General features: G+C 38.0%; 2 protein-coding genes across 2 annotated transcripts; one reads left to right on the top strand and one right to left on the bottom strand.

Moving 5' to 3' along the window:
- Positions 1-2699: 2699 nt before the first annotated feature.
- LOC126375295 (protein YIF1B) lies at positions 2700-10851 on the bottom strand. The gene is made up of 7 exons (XM_050022234.1): positions 10712-10851; positions 10443-10637; positions 9322-9407; positions 8350-8517; positions 7009-7132; positions 5588-5850; positions 2700-4357 (listed from the first exon to the last, which is right to left on the bottom strand). Exons 1-7 carry the CDS (start codon positions 10734-10736, stop codon positions 4100-4102), a joined length of 1119 nt encoding a protein of 372 aa, XP_049878191.1. The 5' UTR covers positions 10737-10851; the 3' UTR covers positions 2700-4099.
- A 627-nt stretch (positions 10852-11478) lies between these two features.
- LOC126375322 (transmembrane protein 179) lies at positions 11479-14065 on the top strand. The gene is made up of 4 exons (XM_050022264.1): positions 11479-11715; positions 11824-11967; positions 12393-12639; positions 12833-14065. Exons 1-4 carry the CDS (start codon positions 11606-11608, stop codon positions 13019-13021), a joined length of 690 nt encoding a protein of 229 aa, XP_049878221.1. The 5' UTR covers positions 11479-11605; the 3' UTR covers positions 13022-14065.
- Positions 14066-14976: the final 911 nt, after the last annotated feature.

Below are 14976 nucleotides of genomic sequence, written 5' to 3'. Positions count from 1 at the left end.
CTGAAATTATCTACAAATGTCACACCGCTATGTTGGCAGCACTGCCTTTTGACAGCTACCAGCTGATCATAGTGATGTACCATATACACTTTTATTGATTACACTACCATCAAAACAATACCTTTTGTAGTATTATGAATAACAAATTAAGTATTAAAGAAAAAGGCCTTTCTACTTTATTAAGTAATGTGCAGTGGTTTTCAAATTCATATTATTATTATTTTTTATTGTTGATTAAAATTTCATAAACCACTATTTTTTATCTAAACGTGAATTTGATTATGTAACTTATCTATACTCTTTATTTTAAATACTTTAATTATCTATTATCATTTGATAGCTATCAGAACAGTAGATTTTTCTGATTTGTCATTTTCGCGCTAAGCTTGTATTCAGCTTAGTGCGAAAGAGATCTTTCTGTCAAATTAATTAAACAGAATATAAATATAATAGTATAGATTCGTATAATAGTTTATTATTGTATTCATTAAATCTTGACTATTAACCAATAGTCAAGATTTTTTAAATAATTGTACCGACCATGTTAGGTACTGTAATGACTGAGAAAAGTGATTTCGGGATCCTGAATTTATTATGTTACGCATATGTACTCAATATCATGGTCAGAGGTATATTTAATCATTTTTTACCTTTTTCATTTGCGATTAATTAAAGTGGGGGAAGCAAGAGAGTGTGTCAGGATCGAAGAAAATGGAATTCCATAGTATCTGCTTACCCCGGTGGGAAATAGGTATGTACTTTTATTTTCATACACCAATGAAAAGTGGCATTACGGCAGTTCGAAGTGTTGTGTAAAGTCTACATAATCGGTAGATTAGATTTGAGTCCAACCTGTACAACACTACATTGACATAATGCGCCAAACGTCGTTTTCAACCAATCACCATTTGGTACTAACTTCAAGACACTTCTTATTAGCGCCATTTTTGAAGGAATAGGTATTTTTATCAAAATAGTTTTTAAAGATTTTATGGATGTATTCGTTAGACATATTTAATGTTATGTCTTTATGTTAAATATAGGATACCCTACATATTTTACAATGTAAAAGTTTCCTTGTCCGCGCCCATAATATCGTAGCATACTTACTTTACTATTACCGTGGAATTTCAATACATTCGCATCTTACAAGTCCAATTCAAGGCTAACTACTTTTGAATCATCACTATACCGTCATGCTTTATATTTTAGAGTTTCTATTAGTCGACCTTGTAAGTAAACCCTTTGTAATTTTCGTATATGGCGCGAAGAAGTAGGAGCTAGCTAATCCATGTGGTAAGTAGGTCAAGGTAGTCAGTTCTCTCTTCTACGCAGGCGGCGGCGGCGGGCGGCGAATGTTTGTGTGTTACTAGGTCTCAGGACTAGAACAAAGTTAGGTCACGTAGAGAGGGTGGCCTGGGCGCGTGCACTTGCATAAAGGAACTCGCCCGTTATTTAATTTGCGTAGTGATTTTATAATGTGTTGACTTTACAAGGAAGTTCATTCTTGCGAAGTTGATTCGTAAATAGATTTAAATTAAGGATAAGTACTAACTAAAAGTTTTAGAGGACGACTTTTGAATATCATATCACTTGACTTCGCTTAAAATGTGGCTGCAAGTTGTCTTTTGATTGCTTATGAGTCTGTCCACCCCATTAGGCATTACAGTTGTACATTTTTTAAGATACAGAATTCTTATTTCAAATTATTTATTATAGGCAATATTGCTCAAATTAATTGAGTGCGTGCATTTTACTAGTACTCCTCCGTAACACATCGTAAAAAACAAGTTATGTGGTTTCATAACTATGATGCTCCTATTGACCCGAATTGGTTCCTCGCCTACTGTAAGTTGAACTTAAGCGGCAGCCACAATAAATATTGCTATGGTACCTGCGTAATGTACCTAGTCCATATATGAACCAACGTCAAATATACCGGGCCCACGCATCAAAATGGACGCGCACACAATTATCGCGACCCACTTTACTATTATAACAAAATCATAACAACCTCGTGTATTCATTGCACAACAAAATTTTGATAAAATAGTATTGCGTATTGTCGTTTGCCATCATTTCGTCTAATAAGTGTCCATGTCACTTTGTATGTTAGCAATAATAATAATATTTATTTTTAATTGCTCCACTGTTGGGCAAAGGACTCCCTTTCCTAAGATACCCAACCAGTAGTATAGTCTATTGTCTTGATGGTATTATCTTCTTGTCTCTTAATGGTTGGTTGGTTTTGGGACCTAAATATGGCTGGAGTGAGAAATGGATGTCTGTACTACACACCTCTGCCTACCCTTTTGGGGATACAGGCGTGATGCTGTTATACTAGTTCAAAACTTAGCGCCTGCTAATTGCTTTTTCATTACGCACGTGTAGCTTGGCCCTCCTCGTAGATCACGGGTGCGACTTCATGTCTGTATAAATAAAGTGTATCGAAAACATACGGGGTAAGCAGAGACCCTGACTCACTTCTTGCTTGCTTGTGCTTACCCCGATGGGGAATAGGCGTGAATTTATGTATGTATGTCGAAAACAGATTGGAACAAATTTTCCTAACAAATTAATTAGCTGTTTTTACCCATTTGCGGTAATGAAGTACCTAATGAGATACCCGTGTAGCTAGATATCTTGATAGACGGCCATCAGTAACTAGGTACTTAAGCTCGGAAAGAAAAAGAAATCGGTAAAAAACTATCCTTTAATAGATTTCCATTGAGTTAGTACAAAATACAAGGTATTAGGACACCGGCTAATACAACCCAGCATTAACGAATATAGATTCATTTGTCTACAAGATAATTAAGAGCAGCTAGCGAATCAATTGCATACAAAAAGTTAGTTTTTACACAAATCAAGTATGTTAGATGGTCTATTGAATATAATGTAATTTAATTTCATCAAATAATGACTAAACTTCATCTATCTAAATATTTATAAAATAACTAATTAAGATCCGACACAAACGGGGCACACAAAGAATGCTAGTTGAGAGTATATTTACGGAATGGTAAACAATAACTTCGGCTGGAATTGCTTAAGTAAATGCTAAGGGACGAAATAATAAGCGATTAAATAATACGGGTCGCAGGAACATCGAGTTGTTCATAAGAACTTCGTATAATTTCGGAGGTAGAACTGAGACAGGTTTTCAATTCAATAATTTTGGTTTATTTACAAAAATGTAACTTTACAAATCATGGCTGGTATTCCAATTCCCCTTGATTTCTAATCCTTCCTGGCGTTCCACAAAGCTCTAGGAAGCCTCACCTTTACATTCTGTCAACTTGCTCATAAGTTCGATTGCACTAATATAACAATATTTACGCGAATCTGTGCATAGTGTATGATTTACTTTGCAGTTAGAAAATTTAAAATTTCTAGCTAAATTACGTCTATTTTGTAGTTAAAATTAGATGTTGCTGATATTGCTTTTGTTTGATATCACGTTTTGTTTGATTATCATGTTTTGATACTCGGATAAAAACAAAAACCACAAACTAGAATCAACCAAATTCATTTAAAGAATCCCAGTTGTATTTCAAGTAACAACACTTGTACAGAACCTTTAGCATCTTTATGACTATTGGCAGCATTGTTCATATACATGGGGTCAATAATGTATTTGTATTGGTACAGTGAAGGAACCTACTAGGAACACGGCACACATTACAACACACGTCACTATTTGAACACACTCGGCGTGTGTTGCCTGTTACGTTTGATGTCTTTCTTCGTCTCTGATACAAGTTCTTATTGTTTAAAAGTGCTCATTGTAAATATTTGTATAAAAAAGTATGTTTGAGCAGATATGTACCTGAGGGTACACGCGCACGGTAGAAAATCTAACAGCATCCTCATTCACTTTTCAACTTCCGTATCGCGCTGTGCAAACTTCGATAGCGCGTTTCAAGCCTGCATTTTTAATGGTGGCGCCATCTGTTGTATGTAGGAGGAACTAGCTGGTCAACTACTTGGGTCCGCCAAATTTCTTTCACTGTACCGCTTTCAATTACCGGAAACACTGTTTAGTCTTTACACTGCACAAGTATCACAATCAGTCACTATGCACATCTAGTATCGCGGGCTATCGCGCGGGCGGCGGCACACTGGCTGCTGGGCCCGCGTTGGGCACGAGGTGCGCCGTCAGCCACCACGACAGCAGGGGCTGCGTGACCGCCACGAACAGCAGGAAGTACACGCGCCGCTTGGTGCCACCAGCTGATGACGGCTTGGACCACTGCTCGGCGTACGGGTTGCCGCCGTATGCTGGGTAGCCGCCGTACTGCTGAGGAGGCTCCGTCGCCATGGAGCCTGATAGGAGTTGCAGGCGGAGGGTTTTCACCTGCAAGTTTAAGGTAGTTTGTAAGATGGATTATTGGTATTAGGTCTATCAGAAGAATTGTGAGTCACTAAATGGTCCCCAATTGATTTAAAGAGGATTTATCGTCTTCAAAGGATACGTAAACTATACTTTATAGTTTCTATCTTTCTCGTAACTTGTCTTGATCATAAATGATGGTGGAAGTGTGTCAGGATCGAAGCAAATGGAATTCCTTAGTCTCTGCTTACCCCGGTGGGAAATAGACGTGATATTATGTATGTATGTAAATGACGTTCTATAATATTTCGCTTTGTATTGTAAATTGTAACACTTGTTAACTAATTATTTAAAGTATTGCTATCTGATCTGTATGCATGAATATTGAGTGAAATTGCTGTGAATATCTGTAATAGGCATAAATACTAGATCAAGTCATTAGATCACTGACATAGTATAAAGAAATAGACTCACAATCGCTAAGGATTTTTCTAAAAAAAGCGCCCGAATCGTGATGTAAATAAATAATGTAGATTGTAGATAGTAAGGTTTGTCCCCTCAAATTAATGTTATGTTTTTTTAAAATTAGGAACAATATCGGTTGGTCATGAGCGATATAATGTACCCACTTTAGGGCTCTGTCGCACTAACATATTTGACATTTAGTGGGACTTACAGTTCAATTTGTCAAAAAAGATAATGTGACATGGTACCAAAGTGTATACATATTAATGCACGTGACCGTACAGTGTCGTCATTACGCCCATTGCGACTAAATTTGATTTAGACACGCCGTCGCTTAGTGATACGAAGCGCCGCGGACACTTTGTAGAGATTGGTAGTCTATTTATTTATGTATCATCATCATCATCATATCATCCAAGCCGTGTCCGGCGACGGCGACTCCTAAATGTCTATTCCAGGTGTATGGAAGTAGGTATGTATAACGTTAATGCATTCGATATTTAAGATTTATACAGGGTATTAGTGACATCGTAACGAAAACTTTTAGAGATGATTCAGCTCATTATTCTGACTTATATCAAGTGGAATTTTCCATTGCAAAAGTATAGAATTAATTGAAAATAATTTAAAAAAAAACATGAATTTTGCGACGGAAATTTCCACTTGATATTAACTCAGAATCATGGTCTGAATGATCCCCCTCAGTATTCGTTACGATGTCACTAACACCTTGTATGTTATGTGCTTGTATTGTTGATGTACCTTTAAAAAAAAAACAGCTGTACTCACCAAAAAGTAACTCAACGCAACACTGCTATACACCAAGGTACAATAGTACCCCATTTTGCTTAAGAGCAGTCCTCCCAGCAGACTTCCGATCATGGTGGTGTACTTGTACCCGGAGAAGGCAAGCAGGTCCAAGGTCTTCAGGTTGGTGTGGGTGTTGGTGATGTACAGGGTGACCAGGTAGAGTATCATCTCGAAGATGATGTAGGCGAGCGCTGACGACGCCTGGATGCCTATCTGCTCGGGCGAGAAGCGGTGCTGGAGACCTGGAGGTGTTTGGAGTGATTGGTTATTTTTATCTATTAATTTAAAAAATATATAAAAGGAGAAACTGACTGACTGACATATCAACGCACAGCCTAAACGTAGGCACTTGAAATTTGGAAGGGACGTAGCTTAGGTACCGTTGAGGTGCACAAGAAAGGAATTCCCGAGATTCCCATGGGAACGGGAGTTAGCGGGAAAAAACATTTGTATGAAAAAATCTAAACTGCATAAGTTAAATGCTTGAAATTTGACATGCACTCCCACACACACAAAGGTCTCTCTTTTATAACGCGACACGCGGACGAAATCGCGGGCAAAAGCTAGTTTAATTATACACAGCAGATTACAGACATATATACAACCCGTTTGAGGTGTCCTAGCAACTTAATTCTGTCTGGTTATTGGCGAATGTAAAATTTTTAGGTTTTAAATTTGTGCCTAAAATTGACGTGTGATCCATAAATCTTATGCCTGCCGATTACCGATGTCGTTGCGTACACGAATCAGTACCATTTAAGGTGTAAACTATACGGCCACATTCAGGGTCGCGCGTCCCCGAATGTGGCCTAACCCAACAGGTTATAATTAATAGTTAATGCGCACTGAAACTACGCGCACGCGGAAGTGAAAACTGCGTACGTGTTTGTGCCCGTGGCTTTTGAGACTAGGTCCTTGGGGTAGTGAGGCGAGGGAATTGATCAGGGAGATCTGCCGGAGACTCAAAGTCGGAGGGGGTGACCCTAGGTCTGCGTCTTACCTGGTCCAACGCCTGTCAGTGGCTGTGCAACGGGGCAATGCCGCTAGTGTAATGGGTTCGTTTGGACCAGGTCAGATTCAGAACACTTAAACGCCTAGTTGAACGTGCCGAAGTTACGTATGTTTCTGATTATGAGTTACTTAAACAGTTAGTGATGTGAAAAATGGAACAAATTCAAATTCAAAAATATCTTTATTCAGTAGGTAACATAGTTACACTTTGAATCGTCAATTTTTACATAACGAACGTCTCATCCGCCTAAAACTACTGCAGCTTCTCACAACCTGTATAGCCGGGGAAAAGAAGCTGCAAGAAAAACCAAGAAAAACCAAAACAAAAGAGAAAAGCTCTGAAACATGAACGTGATTGGGTGAGATAGTGTATCTGTTTGAGTCCTCACCGAGCATGAAGCCTGCGAGCAGTATGTAGGTGACGTAGCCCATGCAAGGGATGTACAGGTCGGGCGCGTTGAGGTCGTCTCGCGGCTGCACCGGGCTGTTCTGGTCGTATTTCACCATCCATTCCTGTAACACACGCACAATGCAATATAGACTTTATTGCACAACATACATACATACATAAACTCACGCCCGTTTTCCCAAATGGGGTGGGCAGAGCCACAAGTAATCAAAGACAACTTGCAGCCACTGTTGATACGAAGTCCTAAGATGGATATGATGAACCTTATGGTGATAAGGGATCAGCCTATCGCCCATAACATTAGTCCATCATGTTAGAGGACGCAATCCCTCTGTCGGTTTTTACGACATGCCCGGGAAGACAAGCAGCTGAACGTGTTCTATGTTTTTTATTTGCTCCCAGAACAGCATAGAAGCACAAATTTATTGCACTTAATTTATTTTTATTAATTTATTGCACAAATTAAATTGAAAACAAAATAAAAAATACTAAAATTTTAAAGTCAGACTGTGCAGTTAGCAGGGTTCACAGAATACTCGTACCAGGGCCGTGGTATAAAAAAAAAGAAAAAACTTTTTTTTTACGACAGCCGCCACCACTACTGGTGATCAATGAAATTCTACATTTAAATGTTATTATTATATTTAATTTATATCCGTGCTTCGGAAGGCACGTCAAGCCTTTGGTCCTGGTTGCTACTTACTGATGTAAGTACGTAGTCGTTACATGAGTCATGTCAGGGGCCTATGATGGCTCAATAATAACCCTGACACCAGGTTTGATGGGGATGGTAATCCACTCACAACCCACACAATAGAAGAAGAGACAAGATTTAATTTGCATTTTTTTTTAATTCGTTTGTTCTTAAAAGTAATGAACTGAAATGATAAATTGTTGTTTTATATTATTTTTTGTCTCTTTCTAATATAACATAGCATCACGCCTGTGTCCCCGAAGGGGTAGGTAGAGGTGTATAGAATACACACCTACACGTAAACACACAATAAAGTCGAATTTAGTGGTTTAGGCCCTTAGCCAGAAAAAAACAATCATACAAAATAATCATAAGACGCCAGTTTAAGATGATCAAAAATCCATCTCATTTACTATTTAATATACTTTTTGACTTATTTCCGAATTTTATTTATGATAAAGTAACAATGAGTACGACGTTTGACCGCTTTTATTGATGACGTCACAGGACAGTATTTCCATACAAACTCCAAAGAAAACTTCCGTTTTTACGTTTCATAAAAAGTATCTCATTTGATTAGGTTGTCAAGTAGCCAAACTTTAGAAGAAAGAAGTGAGTCGTACTTACTTTATGCGTGTAGGGGAACATGATGAGCATGAGTTTCCGCAGCACGTATCGTGTGTCGACGGCGAAGTAGTACCGCAGTCGCGACACCGGCACGTACTTGCCCAGCTCGCGCTGCACGGCCGCGCGCCCCGCCGCCGCCAGCTCGTTGCCGTACTGCAGTGCCATGTCCTGCCCACATTCAGAACCAAAAATCAGAATCATTTATCTAATCTAATCTAGCCTACAAGATCCCACTGCTGGGCAAAGGCCTCCCCTTCCTCTTTCCATTTTTCGCGGTCCTGTGCGTACTCCGGCCAGTCCCTCCGGCATGCGTCCAGGTCACGCCATCTCTTTCGATGTCTACCACGACGCCTGTACTGTCACGAGCATTAATATGTATACACTTTGGTACCATGTCATATTAACTTTTGAACTGTAAGTCTCACCAAATGTCAAATATGTTAGTGCGACAGAGTCCTACAGTGGGTACATTATATTGCTTATGACTGTACCCGTCATGTGGCACCCAATGACGATCAGTGCCCACCGCTCAGGGTGCATGCGACAAACATGTCCTGCCCAAACCCACTTGAGTCTGGCGGCTTTTCGTCCCACATCAGCGATTCCCATTTTTGAATGCAGTGTTGAATCATTTATACAATGTAATTATCATGGATAAACTTATGACTACACTGGTGAATGATATAGTGAGCAGACAAGTTGTATTAATAACATAAAAAATAGAAAGGTTTCAATATCTAAAAAAATGAATTTCGTGAGAGAGAAGCTACTCAGTAGGTTTTCTTTCGGTGATTTGTAGCTCTGCCCAACCCAATAGGCACATGAAGACACCCATCTTGCCTTTTCAGCAAGGCTTCCTGTTATCCCATTCTGGGACGCCCTAAATGTTAATAAATGAAGGACTAGATACCCTTGAATACTGTTTTTTTTTTTTTAAGTTGCTAATGATTTCCAATGCTCAATGACTGTTACCTGTACAATAGGCTGTTGAAGCATAGATCCCAGCTGTGCGGGGTTGGGGGACGACTGAGGGAAGCCCGGCGGCATGAAGCCATAGTCTGAAAACATCACACGTCAATATTATCGAAATTGTGTATTTTCAAAGTACGAGAGTATGTTAGGTTCAAAGAAAATGGAATTCAAGAGTCTCTGCTAACTCTAGGAAATAGGTGTGAGTTTATTTATGTATGTGTCAATGTCGGTTCATCAAAGACCATTGATTAAATGTTTCCATATTAATTTACAACACATAACACCTAACCATTTCGAGAAGCCAAAGTAGGAATTTTCACCTATATATAATATCTTTGTATGGCCAAGATGTTAAAGCCATCATTTTTATAACGAAAAATATACATAATAATCAATCTCTTGTCCCTGGCTGGGCTGTAAGGTTGAGGACCATCTCTCCAGCTGATAGTTATTATTGAGGTGAAGTATGAACCCGCAGTCTGGCAACACTGTACCATCCAACATTGCAGTCTCTTTCTTGTGAGGGTTTTAAGATCAATGACTGATCTCACCAACCTTGCTGTCATATATTGCTTATACTAGAACAACAACAGTTTTACCTCCAAATTATTAATTGAATCAATATAAATGAATAAATCAGTAATTAATAATAGATTCAAGTACCTATATGTAAATCAATCAAGCTTAAGCTGTAGAAATAAGCCGTCGACAAATACAACAAGAACTACTTATATATTATCAAAAATATAAGCAACTACCACTAGGGCCACCAGATTGTACTGATCTTTCGTCCACAGCTCTGTTTTGTATATTGTGTACAATAAGGTATATTTGTATAATATAAATACATTGGAGAAATGGTTCATTTTAAAGTACCTATTTTTGCTGATTTAGAACATGGTTATCTACTTTAAATTGAATAATTAGCAGAGGGAGACTAATAGGATATGTAACATTCCGTTTAGATTCTTATTGAAAGAAAACAATAGGAAAGCAATCCATAATACATTGAATTTATCACATCCAGTAACACCTTATCAATGACATTGATTCAATGTTAATTAAAAAAATGTATTAGTCTGAGTAAAATCTAATTCAATACTGCATTTTGTAATACTTACTGGCTGCAGGAGCCGATGAATTGAAGTCTTGAGTATCTAATTGTATGCCTTCTTGGTAAGGAGGCGGCGGGCCGGCGGGCGGGTACCCGGGCGCGTAAGGCGCTGCTGGGGCGAAGGCGGGCGTGGGCGTCGGCGCCCCCATAGCCGCCACATCACTCACGCGCTTTGCCTTCCGCAACCCTCCTGGCTGACCCACTGCAACATCAGAAACCAATGCTCAAAACCACGCAACATAATCTAACATAAACACATGTTTCACACCCACTTACCGTTTCTGGAAGCATTAAAATTCATGTTATCTTATTAGGCTGAGTTAACATAAGGACACCGACATAATATTAACTCTAATAAGCTTAATTTATTTGGTATTCCACAAAATGAAACACATCATCCACGTCCGATTTGCAATAATTTGACGTTTATTTGACAACAGAAATTTACGTTCCTTAGTCCGTGATTTTTATTTAAAGTTGTAATTTTTATGATATAAATCTGAATTTTATTTATAGCATTGAAATTGATCCAAAACAAGAGAATTATTTATTTTCTTATTCATTAAATTATTAATTTTAACTAAAAATAAATATAACAAGAATGATTTTGTAAGGAAATATCCGCCAATAAATATTACGCAAAATGGAGTGTAGTTAGGAATATGTTTATGAAGATAGATAAATTTTACTTTTTGCTTATTTCAAAAAGAACGTAAGGTAAGTAATTAATAAATACAAATTTCTCAGCATGTTAGCAACCAAGTGAAAATAATAATAATAACAGCACTACACCTATATTTATTCGTAGCACTATATAGAGTAATTTTCACGGTAATTTTATTTATGAATGAATTTAAAACTGAAACGACATACAAAACGAACAAACCTACCTAGCTTTCAAAATACCTAACAGTTCTCAAATATACTGCGCTTTTTTATGACGTAATTTGCACTATCTTTTTCAATGTTAGCGCGACCACCATTATTAGAAGTATTTTTTTTAAATAAATCTTTAGTTTGAAGTGGTGGTGTAATAATATCATAAGCTAGTATTTCGACCTCAAGTAATTACGAATAAGCACATCTTCACAAATTTTACTCCATCATTCTACACAAACCAAAATATTGTTTTATTATAAAATAGAAGTATTTTTACTTCCCTATTTTACTATGGCTCGAACGAATGTGCTGCTGCTGAGCCAGATAGCGGGCTATGTGATCGGGCTTATCCTCTCACTGTGTGTCGTCGTACCTATGAGTATGCACCAGGATGAGTTCAAGTAAACAATTTGTTTTTACTTATCGCTACTGACATTAAATTGCTTTTTATGACTAGTAGATTGTTACCAAGCTGTAATATAACTAGTCTCTTTTTATCTCTGTCCCAGTGGTCACTGCCTGCTGTTCTCACGAGGAGAGTGGCAGGAGGACGATGGCCAGCTGCTGGTGTCATGGGCGTCCACTGCGTACTGTCACTACGTCACCGTCGTCGGAATTCTCATGTTCATAGTATGCTGCATACAGATCTACAGGTCAGTGGCTGTATTTTCTTTTTTTTTCTGAAGGCTACTAAGTCTACTTACTAAAATAATTCATCATCCTCCTGCCATCATCATTATCCCACTCTGGTAGGGTCAGCACAACATGAATTCCACTTCCATTCATTCCTGTCAGTCATCATCCCCAGAAATACTAAAACATTTTACTAAAATAATTCATTATCAATAAGTACATGGTGTCGTTTGACAACAATGTCATACTTGTTATGACTGTGGCTATGAGTCACAATTGTTCCATTTGGTAAGCTAAGGTATTTGTATAATGTATTTGAATGGATTTATATTAAGCCAGTAAATAATAAAAAAAAAACAAATGTTACTTTAAAAAGGTTAAGTATGAAGTTTTTTATGCTGACTATCCTGTGTGGAATAACATATTGTTATATTGTACCTTCCAGGCTATCAGTGTTCATGTACAAAGGCCTGGACAGCTCATTCCTCTCAGCATTCAATGAGGCGGTTGGCTGCACTGTTATGTGTGGGCTGGCTGTGTCATCTGCTGTACTGGTGACCCTCGGCTTCATGGGCTGGTGTGAGAAAATTACGGAGCGCTTCCCAAGTTGCGAGGATGCAGCTGGACAGGACATTGACAAGAAAGACAAGCTCAATACCAGTGGGTTTTATATGGAGATTGGTACAGTGCAGGTAAGGTTTTCAACATTTTATTATAAAATAAATATACATTCTGTTAGTGACATTGTAACGAAAACTTTGTAGGTGATTCAGACCACGATTCTGAGTTGATATCAAGTGGAATTTTCCGTCGCAAAAGTATGGATAAAAAAGTAGATGGTATCATGCTGCTACGCAGATTTTAAGTATGTTTTTTAATTTACAGTTTGGTGCGTGGGCAGCTTTCGCGATGTGGGTGGGCTTGGCGGTATTCTCGACACTGAAGGTGTGCCGCTACCACCAGCTGGAGAACATCCAGGTGTCCATGTACCGCGAGCGTCAGCGGCTTGTTAACGAGAGCAGCAGCCCGACCGCGCAAGAGGGACGCTCCACACCGCCGCTGGAGCGACAGTAGAGGGACACAGTGGAGTCTAGCATGAAACTGTCGCCTTCTAGTCCAGTACAATGTATGGGATTTCATTAGCTCCATTTGCGCTGTTTGAGGCGAATTATTCGACTTCCATTCAATATTTCCTGGAACTCAATTGTTCAGATGTGTGGGCTGTAGGTTGATGCTAGACTTCACTAACCTTCTATCGCATTTACAGTGTCCGATGAAAGATAGGGAACCATCCAATTCAAATTTTCGAGTGGTTATATTGTGCTGCATTCATAACCACTTTAAATGAAAATCTCTGTATGATTTTTTTGAAGAAGACCAAGGGGATTTTTTTAACAAGAAACTGTGAATGGAAGTGAGGAGGTAACAAATTACTCCATAAAGTGGGAGTACAAAGAGGTCTAGACTCTATTCTAGACAGCAGCCCTAACATCATATATGGTCCTTGAGCAAACTCCATCATTAATGTTAGCATCAAATCCATGATTAAAAAAGATTTTGCATTAGGACTCTGACAAACCGTCCCAGTCCTAAGTTAATGTGATATTTGTGTAAATTAATATTTTTATGTTACTTTTGTGTACAAATTGCGTATTTATATGTAAATAGATGTAAGTAGTTGTTACTATACAGTCGTCCAGATCTCACGAGTGTATAATACAGGGTGTTAGCGACATCGTAACGAAAACTTTGAGAGATGATTCAGACCCTGATTCTGATTTGATATCAAGTGGAATTTTCCGTCGCCAAAAGTATGAAACTGAAAATAATTTAAAAAAACACTAAAATTTTAATGAAATTTCCGACAGGAAATTCCACTTCATATCAACTCAGAATCATGGTCTGAATTATCCCCATTTGTATTCATTACAATGTCACTAACACCCTGTATATTGTGGATTTTGTACATCCAAGTGATTTATTATTTATTTCTTTTATTAAACTAATATTTGAGTACAGAATTGGTTTCAGCCTGAAGCAATTAAATAAATATCATATCTGGACATAACTTTAGTGTAAGTTATTATGAATAAATTGAAATAAAAGAATTCATTCAAACACTTTTTTTTAATTCACAACAGTGAACAATAGTATTTCCAAAATTCCCTTACATAGATTGTTATATGCAGAGAAAAGAGTCGTTACACCTAAAGCAGGATAATTCGGAAAAATATGGAAGGAGTGTGGATTGACCAGACCCTGATGATCCACACGGCTCCAGGGTGGTCGCAGGGTACACATAGAGAAAATTATGTTCTATATTTACAATTCCTAGCATTTCAACCAGTCTGTTAAATCAGTCTTAGGACTTGTACCGTGCTATTATTTATGATAACATCAACATGAGTCCTTTAGTATGTTAACTCCCAAAAACCCCTGTCAAGACACCCGGGAAAATACGCGTTCTGATTTTACTCGCTACCTGTCGCGCATAGGAGTCCGTTAAGATGCGAGGGTATTCTAGAAATGTCTGTTCACGGTACAAGTCGTATCATATCCGGTTTCCATCCGCTTAAAGCAACGTAGCGATTACGCTTGTCTTTTGCACCGGGTGAGAGCCCTCAGCAATCCCCATCTGTCCGGCCAAGTAGTTAATGCTATCTGCGGTAAATCTACAATAAGTCACGTCAAAAAAAAAAAATCGCTTGTAGCGTATAACTATCGGAACCTTTTATGTAATTTATTCAGCATCACCCAAAAACAAATCTTTTTGGGTAAAATGAATTATAATTTAGTTACTACTTTCTAAGAATATTTGATTTTAATCGGAGTATATACATGTGTGTAAAGTATTATCTATGCTATTAAGCCAGCAATTCTATAATTAATGTTTCATATTTATGAATACAAGGTACATGTACAGACATATAAATATAACGCTTAACTATCTACGCCTATTTCGTATTGGCGTAGGCAGAGATCACGAATACAAGATGTAATTTACTATTTTTACACCAATATAGCTAGGT

Source organism: Pectinophora gossypiella, chromosome 18, assembly GCF_024362695.1.
Source record: "Pectinophora gossypiella chromosome 18, ilPecGoss1.1, whole genome shotgun sequence".
Classification (NCBI taxonomy): domain Eukaryota; kingdom Metazoa; phylum Arthropoda; class Insecta; order Lepidoptera; family Gelechiidae; genus Pectinophora; species Pectinophora gossypiella.
Note: the sequence above shows the minus strand (reverse complement) of the source record. Positions and strands in the feature narration are given on the sequence as shown.